This window comes from Octodon degus, unplaced genomic scaffold (assembly GCF_000260255.1).
Source record: "Octodon degus isolate 3935 unplaced genomic scaffold, OctDeg1.0 scaffold00021, whole genome shotgun sequence".
NCBI lineage: Eukaryota > Metazoa > Chordata > Mammalia > Rodentia > Octodontidae > Octodon > Octodon degus.
The window spans coordinates 12282199-12292632 of NW_004524597.1; the positions used below are offsets into that span (position 1 = coordinate 12282199).

General features: G+C 49.0%; 2 protein-coding genes across 3 annotated transcripts in view; one reads left to right on the forward strand and one right to left on the reverse strand.

Annotated features, from left to right (window-relative positions):
- Ccdc116 (coiled-coil domain containing 116) overlaps positions 1-1026 on the reverse strand; it is a 5251-nt gene extending 4225 nt beyond the window's left edge. For both annotated transcript variants that reach the window (XM_023711746.1, XM_023711745.1), the window contains exons 1-2: positions 821-1026; positions 582-723 (exon numbers count right to left, since the gene is read on the reverse strand). In XM_023711746.1, coding sequence (XP_023567514.1) covers positions 582-653 — 72 coding nt within the window. In that variant the 5' untranslated portion in view covers positions 654-723; positions 821-1026. The remainder of the gene's footprint in view (positions 1-581; positions 724-820) is intronic.
- Positions 1027-3447: 2421 nt separating this feature from the next.
- Positions 3448-5335, forward strand: Ydjc (YdjC chitooligosaccharide deacetylase homolog). The gene is made up of 5 exons (XM_004628144.3): positions 3448-3633; positions 3720-3879; positions 4057-4156; positions 4265-4442; positions 4628-5335. The coding sequence occupies exons 1-5, from the start codon at positions 3470-3472 to the stop codon at positions 4953-4955; spliced, it is 930 nt and encodes a 309-aa protein (XP_004628201.2). The 5' UTR covers positions 3448-3469; the 3' UTR covers positions 4956-5335.
- Positions 5336-10434: the final 5099 nt, after the last annotated feature.

Genomic DNA, 10434 nt, shown 5'->3' on the forward strand with positions numbered 1-10434 from the left:
GCATGTGGTGCTGGGGGATTGAACCGCGGTCCCTGATGCTTTTGCTAAGCTTGTTCTAAGTAGGTGCTTTAGACCACTGAGCCATCTCTCCAGCCCCTAATTTATTTATTTTTAATGTATTTAGTATAGGGTCTCACTATGCAGCTTGGACTCACAGTGATCCTCCTGTTGTCAGCCTCCTCAGCACTGAAATTACAGGCGTGTGTCACCCTTTCGGGTCTAGGTAGCATGTCCGGGGCTGAGGCCAGCAAGTGGTGCCGGGGCGCTTGCCTAATCCACTGAGCTATCTCTTGACTCTCTCTTCTGCCCACAGAACAGGCGTGCCCTGTCTGCTGTGCTGCAGAGGATCGTAAGGTTGTGAATCCTGAGCTATCCATGGCTGTGTTGTAGTCCGCCCAATTCTCTCCTAGGTTATTGAAGTCAGGGAGACACACGGAATGAAACTGAGGGTGATCACGGCCCAGAGCGGGAACATAGGAGAGGTCGAAGTTATAAAGAGAATCTCTTGGTTAGGAGATAAATGGGAAAAAAGAGGAACTGTTCTGGGGCACCAGGGGCTGAGCCCTACTGGGTACACTTACCCGCGCCATGTGTGTGCTGTGGCCAGCCTCATCATCCGCCAGGTATCCCGAGTGGTGGCGGCAGCCGGCCATGGTGCAAGTAGGCAGATCCGCTGCTTGCCACCTCTGTCCTCAGTTCTATACCACTGTAGCGAGCTCTTCTCTGTGCCGGGCGGGCAGGGACAGAGTGAAGCTGGGAGGGTCTGAGTCCAACACTGTGTCAGTTACTGTGGGGTCCGCCAGCCCCTCGCTAGGCTCACCTTGTGTCCTTCAAGCGTCCAGCTCTTCCTCTTCTAGGAGTCCCCCAGGAGTTAACACACAGTATCATTTCGATGTCCTCCGGGTGGGGGCTCCTGGAGGACGCCAGCACAGTGACCGTCTCTGGTCGGTAGGTGTGTCCTCCCAGAGCCAGAGCACCTTATGGTCCACCCCCTGCCCAGGGCCGAACACTTCACTAGAGTCCGCTCCCAGAACCGCCGGTTTCTACTCCAGGGAGCAGGCGAGGAGCGCTGTAGTTGCCCAGAGGCTTACGGCGCGTTTATTTACATGCTGCGTCCTGATTGGTTAATTGCGAGCGTTTCTCCCATTGGCTTCCCAGTGACAATGGTTGGGGCGGGGCCTAAATTGGCTCCTCCTCCGCGATTCGATGCAGGGTCCTGCTCACTTTCTCTGGGAGCTAAAGGAGTAAGATTGCGCCTGACCAATTTCTTCTGGATCATAAAGTGCTCCAAAGTTGGGCTCTGGGGGCCAGGGAGATAGCTTGGCGGGCTAAGCGTCTGCCGGACAAGCTCAAGGACTGGGGATTGATCCCCGGTACCATGTACCATGTGTCACATCAGCCCTGCTCCTGTAATCCCAGGGATAGGGAGGCTGAGACAGGAGGATCACTACGAATCTGACCTTGTACCTATACCACATACGTACATACATACATGAAGCTGGGGCTCGGATCCGTGATCCTCATCCCCGAGGGCCTAAGAGCAAAAGCTATGGCCGCTACCAACGATACACTTTCCTCACAGGCTTCCTGCTTTACTTCTTTCTGGAGACCTCCTCCCCCCTTGCTCAGTGTGGACAACCCCAGCATCTATTCTGGGCCTCCTCTTGGTAGTCTCCCTGAGGATAGTGGAGAGTCCCAACTCTGTCACAGCCCTAGCTCCAATTCCTGACTCTACAGATTCCTGCAGATGTGTGAATAAATCTCTCTGATCAGGTGCTCCTAAGTGGCGTGTGTGTGTGTGCGTGCGCGCGTGTGCGTGCGTGTGGTTGTCTTTCTGCCTGAGAGTATAGGGCTTACATAAGATCTTCGTATAATACACTTAGCTCACTCCTTGTTAGTATAGTGGTGAGTATCCCCACCTGTCATGGCCAAAGAAAAGTTCCATGTACCTTTACATTTTCTCCTTTCTACCCAGAAAGCCTACCACCAAAAACAGATTTACAACAAATGCAATTCCAGACTGCCACACAGTGTTATTATTTATTTGTCTACTAGATGATGCTCCTTTGGGGGCAGGAACTAAGGCAATCACCTCTACTCTATTGGCATTGGCAGTGCCTCTATGCCAAGTGCTTCTGTGCCTGTGTCTCTATGCCAAGAACTTAGATGAAGAGCTCTTTGATGTTTCCAATCCTTACAAGGTCCCATATGAGGTTTATTTTCAAGCTCTATTCTGTCCCTGATCTAGGTGGGTAAATAAGGCCCTGAAGACTGGAAAAGAGCTGGGCATAGGCCCAGACTTTCAGGGATCAGTCCACTATTCTTTTTTCTTCTATCAATTAATTTCTATTTAAAATTTTTTTTTCAGTCCACTACTCTTGTCAGGACCACATCCTGCCTCTTTTACATTGTTTCCTTTTCTGTAAAACAGAAATGACATTATCAACCTCATAGGCTGGACACAAACATCACACTTTCCAGAGAGAAAATCAAGATGGTCACCTTATAGTAAACACTATAGCTGTCACCATGTTTACCATTGTTATAGTCATGGGCAATGGAACCTTTTTTGAACAAAAGAGGAATGAAAATGAAGCTATGAATGTAAACATATCTTCCACAGGCTCAAGATTGAAATAGGGACCAAGGCTTTCTCAAAGCCATGGATAAATGTGTTCATTTTCTTAAGAGATTTTTTTTAGAGCAGAATTTATTTATTGGGGGAAAGATTCTGTGTGAGAGCGCAACAGAAGGTGACCTGAGTAGGTTTGCCCTTGTTTAGAGCTTTTAGTAAGAAAGTCTCCTCTTAGAAAAATCAAAGACAATTGATAGCTTGAAAAAGAGAAGTAAAAACAGCTAATAACATTTTTAAAAACCTCATAGACACTACTAACAAAAGAAAGCCAGGTTTGGTGGTGTACCCCTGATCACAGAACTCAGAAAGCTGAGGCAGGAGGAGCATAAGTTCCAGGCCCGCCTGGAGTCCACAGTGAGGCCCTGTCTCAAAAAAGCAAAACAAAACAAACAAACAAACAAACACCCAAAAACAGCTGAATGTGCACTTGCCTGGCAAGCGCAAGTGCCTAGTTCAATCTCCAGTTCCAAAAAAAAAAAGCTGAATGACATGACCCAGAAAGTTAATAGGAGTGATACCTGAGAGGGTAAAGGTTTTTTTTTTTCCCTTTTCTTCTTCCTTTTCTTTCTCTTGTTTTTTTTTTTTTTTTTTTTTTTTTTTTTTTTTTTTAATATATCACTTTTCAAATACCACTTTTGAAGTCAAGGACATTTTCACGATGCAGTAAATGAGCTGTTTTTGGCGCTGGCAGAGCCCAGTAGCTGTCGCAGGGTCCCCCAGGAACCACTAGGTGGCGAGAACAAAGGCGAAGTGCGCCGGCGTCTGGGCGTGAGCGCCCGGGCGGGGCCGTCTGGCCCATTCCTCCCTGGTAGTGCGCTAGGGTTCCAGGCCGCCATGTCCTGGCCGCGTGTGCGGTTGGTGGTCACCGCGGATGACTTTGGTTACTGCCCTCGGCGTAATGAAGGCATCGTAGAGGCCTTCCTGGCAGGGACCGTAACCAGCGTGTCTCTGCTGGTGAATGGCGCGGCCGCGGAGAGTGCGGCTGAGCTGGCCCGCAGGTGAGGGCTGCCCCCACGGGTCCTGGCGGGCTTTGGGACGCCCCTTTCCCGTGTCGCCTGCGCTCCCATCCTCTCTCTGCCGGCAGGCACTGCATCCCCACTGGTCTCCACGCCAACCTATCCGAGGGTCGCCCCGTGGGCCCAGCCCTCCATGGCACCTCGTCACTGCTCAGTCCTGAAGGTTTCTTTCTCGGCAAGATGGGGTTCCGAGAGGCGGTGGAGGCTGGACGAGTGGCGCTGTCACAGGTGCGAAGGCGTGGGTGCATGATGGTTGCGCAAACCTCCAGAGCTCAACCCTGAGGACCCCAGCAAGGGATGTCGTTAGGGGCAGGAGAGACACTGGAACTGCCGCCCTGTCGCACTAAGTATCCTCCGCTGTGATGGCCCTGGAAGTTCAAGGTGCTTTTGCCTCTTTCTCTCCAGGTGCGGGAGGAGCTAGAGGCCCAACTAAGCCGATTCAAGGAGTTGCTGGGCAGGCCCCCTACGCACGTGGATGGGCACCAGCACGTGCACGTGCTCCCAGGTATGTGGGCTGGCCCTCCCAGGCTGAGGACCTGCCTCCAGGGCATGGTGGGATGCTGTTAAACCAAGCAAAGAGACCATGCACTCCTGAAGCCCTCTCTGCCCACAGGTGTGTGCCAGGTGTTCGCTGAGGCGCTGCAGGCAGGTGGGGTGCGCTTCACACGACTGCCGCTGGAAGGCGGTGTGGATGGATGCACATGGCTGGAAGCCCCCGCACGTGCTTTCGCCTGTACAGTGGAGCGTGACGCCCGGGCCGCCGTGGGCCCCTTTTCTCGCCATGGCCTGCGGTGAGCTGACCTTAGCCCTGCTGCCCCAGCCCTTGCTCCCACAGGTCTCAGTGCGTGCACCTGGGCAGCTATGTCTCTTTCCCAAACCGGGAAATAACCAGCTGGCCTCTAGTTTCGTCCTTTTCCAATGCCTGCCCTATCTTACTGACTCTGCAGCTCTACCATCATTGCCTCTTGATTTCCAGGTGGACAGATGCCTTCGTGGGCTTGAGCACCTGCGGGCGATATATGACTGCTCATCGTGTGTTGGGGGCTGTCACACGGGCCCTGGAAGATAACCCCACAGGCCATACCCTGACAGTTGAGCTGATGACACACCCAGGATATCCCAGTGTGCCCCCAGCCGGGGGTTGTGGCGAGGGTCCTGATGCTTTTTCCTGCTCTTGGGAGAGACTGCATGAACTTCGTGTGTTGACAGCACCTACACTGCGGACAAGGCTGGCCCAGGACGGGGTGCAACTCTGTGCCCTTGAGGACCTGGAGTCAAAGAGGCCAGAAGAAGGAGTCTCTTGAGAGTCTACTCAGGAATCTTTCCTAGACCCTTCCCTATCCTAAGCACCAATACTCTTTAGTGTGCATGAATGGGACCAAGATGATGGTCAGGTACAGTTGGAGTAGAGTCTGACTTCCCAGTGTAATACAGTGCCAGCTCTGTAGGCCAGGTTCTCTTGGCTCAGTGTTTTGACAGCCAGACCTTGGCTGCAGGCAGACCCAGCCTGTGACATCACGGTCTATGGCCTGCAGCATGTTGGGTAACAATTCTTGTTGCAAGGTAAACGCTTGATTGTTCAGTGACAGTGGGCAGAGATTGTTATGTAAATAAAATAGAATATATGTCTTTCAGATTTTAGTGGTTTATAAACAGTTCCCAGGAAAGCTTCACAGAAACAGAATTGGAGACAGAGCAACTGTCTGTTGGTAGCTCAGCCCATTAATACTCCAGAAAAAATTATGCAAAACATTCTTTGAATTTTATGTTTGTATTTCGTGTATGTGTATGTGTGTAGTTTATAGAGTCTTGTTATGTATTCCAGGCCAGCCTGGAAAACACTATGCTGTATAGTCCAGGTTGGCCTCAACTTCTGGCAATCCTCTTGCCTCATCAGCCTTCTGACTGCTCAGATTATAGGTATGCACCACCACATATGGCTTTGCTTTTTGAGTTTCACTGTTCCTCAAGCTGGTCTCAAACTCTTGGGCTCAAGTGATTCTCCTATCTCAGCCTCCTCAGTAGCTGGGAACTACCATAGCACTTGGCAAAACTCAAATTTTTATTTACAAAAATCACTTGTTCTAAGTAAGCTAGTCTAGGTGACAAGCCTGAATAGATCCTGTGAGCTCCAAGGAGTGTGCTTCAATTCTTCCAGGAAGGGCATTTTGTGGAACTTGAAACCTGGAATTCCTGAGCCTATTGGTATATGGATACCCCGGTGGGCAAGGATTCCATGTCACTTGGACCAATGGCCCTGAGGTGCAAGGAGCAGACTAAAAAGTCCATAGGAAGTCTGAGCAGGCAGACAAAATACCACATAGTTTTTGCCTCATTTAATGCTATGTGTTCTCAATTTACAGACCTCGAGGTGGCAATGGCAGACCAGGGCCTTGGAGCTTTCATTCATTCACCTGATGTGCACTGTGCTCTGGCCTGTGTCAGTAAAAGAATCAACTGTTGAGAACTCTCACCCAGCCTAGGTAGCCGACAGGTACACAGCTTTCTAAAGGGACATGTGGGATCTTGTTCCTCTGACTTCCCTAGCCCACACCCGACTCTCCCCTTGGCTGTGGTTTCACCTCCCTTTTTTTGTTCCATGCTCATCTTGTATCCTAACCTTGCCTTGAGTTTGACAGCCATAGTACCTTTCCTACATGGTTGTCAACAGAAGTCAACATGAGTTGGCTCCTGCCTGCTGTATAGTCTTTACCTCCTAGCCTTGGGGCCCCTGTGGTCTGGCCACAGTCCTGCAGAGTGCCAGCTAGAGCTGGCAAGCAGGATGGCTTGAAGGCAGCCTGCTGACCCCAAGGCAGCTGCCAAAAGGGCATCTGCTATGGAGTGTTCAGAAGCAAGAGCAGCCAGATAGTTGTGCAGCTCTGTTGGGGGCAAAGGCATGGGTGGGTACAAGGGTTGAGAATGGCTACTGCTGCTCAGGAAGGAAGGAGGGATAAGCACACATGGAAGCTGGGAACAGCTCGAGGGACCAAGAGCATTTAAGAATGAAGTGAGGCAACTTGGCCAGACTGGTAGAATCAGGTGACTAAAGACTACTTGGGAAGGGAGAGAGGTTGTTGGCATGGTCACTGGTGGCACATGGAATAGAGTGATTGCAGACATTTCTTTGAGGGCGGAGGGGGATGTCCTCATTCAGGCAATCCTCTCACCTCATGGCAATCACAGCAATCCTCTTACCTCAGCCCCCTGAGTGCTGGGAAAATGGTGTGTGCCAGCCCTGTTTTTCAACTTTTATTTTTATTTTTTGCAGTACCAGGTATTACACTCAGGACCCTGTGCTTGCCAGGCAGGCACTTACTCTACTGAGTCATCTCCCTGGCCCCTCTTTTGTCTTTTTGAAGTGGGGTCTTACTATACAGTTCAGGCTAGTCTTTAGCTCACTTTGTAGCCCAGGTTGGTCCCAAACTCACAATCTTCCTGCCTTAGCCACCCAAGTGTTGGGATTAATAAGTGTGTGCTACCATAACAGTCTTCTAAAGTCTGTTAAAAAAAAAAAAATATTATATATATATATATATATATATATATATATATATACCTGAACACAACTGGCTGTTTTTACACTTAGTCTGGGCCTGTTGCATCCTGCCAGTCAGCACACTTCCACCTCCTAGAAAGTTCCCAAGAGCCAGGTACAATAATGCACAGCTGTAATCCTTGCCACTCTATAGGCTGAGGCAAAAGGATTGCAAGATTGATGCCACCTCAGGCAATTTAGCAAAACCTTGTCTCAAAAACTAAAAAGCAGTGATGACACTGGGAATACCATTAGTCTGAAAAGCTGAGGTGGGAGGATTTCAAGTTCAAGGCCATCCTGGAAAATTTAATAATTTAATAAGAACCCGTCTCAAAAAATAAAAGTTTAAAAATTGGAAAGAGTTCTCCCCAATATCACCCCGTCTCTTCCTAAAAACAGGAATAAAGATGCTTATAGGCTGCCTTGAGACCCAGAGGGTAAAGTGCCATACTGGTGGCCAAACAGCCCTACCTATGATCAAGGGAAAAGACCTCCTTCTTCCAGGTAAAGTGACACCCCAGGAAGCTTCCTCAGAGTTGCAGACCCCACCACTAAAAGTAGAGTGGTGGGTCAGTGCTAATGCTGCAGCGCCATCTGGAGTGAATTGAGCTGTCTAGGACACACCAGGATCGTTTCTGGTTAAAATTATTCAGGAAATGACCTCATCATACCATTAGTCCCAGGACCTTGATCAAGACCACCTTTTCAGGGTTGTTTTCACCTCTACTAAATATGGGTTATGACATCGCTGTCATGACAAGACGAAAGTGACCCACACCAATGTAGAAATCACTGTCCCCTTACTAGACACTCAGCAGTCCTTCTACAAGTCCTGGTAGGATGAACTGTGGTGTTTCCAGCACGTAATTATACCCCAACTCCTTCCCATTGAGGAGGTACAACCCTTTTGTGTGCCTCTTCTGGAGAGGCTAGACTCAGGAGCTTGGAGGCTCCAGCCCACACCTCCCAGTCTCAAAGAACACAAGCCCCTGGCACTACCCACCCCTAAAGGAAGAAACCTATACAACCAAACCAGTGTTGGAGAGCATTTTTATTAAGGGGAGCAGAACGGGATTGCAGCATCTTAGAAAGCCTATTCTCCGCCATTGTGGAAGGGCAGAAAGAGGACCCCAGACACTTCAAGGAACCAGGTGGATGTGAATTCCTGAGCCAGTGCAGGTCAGCAGTGAATAGCTGCTCCACAGCTCTCCCCTTCTCCAGAGGATTCAGCTTTCTGGTTTTGGAACAGCCAGAGCTGACTGCCAGCTTGCTCAAAGACTGCCCTGGGGCACAGCTGAAAGGAGCAAGCCACCCTTGGCTGGAGGGAGGGCACCCACTGACTTAAGAGCCAGGTCTTTGCTGCCAGGGCAAACCACGAGATGCCAGTGACAGCTGAGTCCCTGAGAGGGGCTGCCGGCATAAGGGTACCCTCCCACGTTGAGCATAGAGCAGTGAGGGAGTGACAGGCAGGCAGAGCTACGCTGGCAGAAATACGAAGCAATGGGACAGTTTTTAAGAATGACAATTATTTCTGGACTTAAAGAAGCAATGAGAACAAATGGTGGCTTGTTTGGATAGCTTCTGACAGAATTTGGCATTTTATTACAAATCTGAGTCTGAGTGAAACAAAATCCATTATCACCTTTCTGCTAATGAAGAGATAGATGAGGAAATGCCCTGTGCTCTTGTTGTCCTGCCCTTGTGTACCTAGGACTATAGCAGCTGAGTTCACTTACACACTGCAGAAGCCACATGCCCAGACAACTGAACTGTGTTATGTACCTACACTACCTCTCACTTTGCACTTCTGCACAGGCAAAACCCAGGGCTACTTTGTACGTCTGTAACCCTAGAAAGATCAAGATACAGAGCTAAAGTGAAAAAACAGAAAGCAAAGTTTCTTGAAGTCATCTTCATGAGATCTAGTCCCCCTGTAACCAAGAAGGGACACCACCAGTGGCAGAGGTTGGTGATGCATGGTGTTTGATCAGCTTCCTCAGATGTCAGAGTGCCATGCATTCTCTACCATTTCAGGGATAGTCCCATTTGCCTTGAAAAAACATTAACATTCAAATCCTTACAAAGTTCATCTGATGATAAATTCTAAGGTCAATTTTTATTTCTACAAAAAAGGCAATCAAAACAATATAAAACACATGGAAAAGTATTACTGAGTGAGCTTCAAGTGGAGCTTGACTCTGCAAAGACTGAGTCCAAAGGGAAAAGGCCGTCTTGTTCCTGGGCTGGGCCACCAGCTACGTTGAAAGGAAGGGGCCAGCTGGCACCCCAACAACCACAGACTGATGCCTGATACAAAGCCGTGTCCATCCAATTCCAATCCCACAGAGAGCCAAATTGTGCCAAGGGAGGGGTGTGGTAGTGTCGCTGTAGACAGAGGAATCGCAGAGCTCTGTGACACATTCCAGATGGAGATCAGGGATGGATGAGCTTGGAATTTGAAATGGATATTCTGGCTTCTGCTCTGCCTGTGCTGACCAGTGGATCTTCAAACGTGGCTGCAGGGAAGGTGCCAAGTCTTGGCCTCTAGCGCCTTTCTGGTGAGAAATTCAACAACACCTCACAAGCAGTGTCCTCAGCTGGTAAGCCTTCCCTCTGGAGTCACCAAACCTGGCACTGAGGGTTTCCCTACATAGGCCAGGTAAGGCTGCAGTTCAATCAGGTATACACAGATAGCACGGCTTGCCACTTAATCCACACTGTTGTGGAAACATGAGCCAGAATTTTACAGAAGAGCTGAGTGGGCCTCCCTTTGCAGGGCTTTTTTGAGGGGGTGGGAGATTGGTGGCTTGGTTTTTAATTTTTTTAAAAGGATGTTATAGTCTGGCATCAGAATTTGAATCACTTCCCATGCAGGGCAGTGTGACGTGGGAGAAGAAAACCACCAGAGCCATTTCTTCTCCTTCACAGAAAAGATGGGACCTGGGTCTTAGGAAGTGATCCATGAAAGATAAACTGAATGCAGAGAAAGTAGGAGTTGTAAGGGCACAGGAGAAAGGGGAATCACAACCGTTTTTCTTTTTTTTTAACCTTATTGGGCTAAATGTAACTTGAAGATTTTTGGGTAAATTTGGACAAGAAAAGAAACACCATGCTTTTGAAGTGGAATGAAGCAGTGATTTTTAAAACAAAGAAAGCAGAACTAGAATATCTGAAATTTTTAATCCTTTCTTTACAGGTTACTAGATCACTTTTGATTAAGAAAACTGTAGAAAGTTAGTAACTGCCAC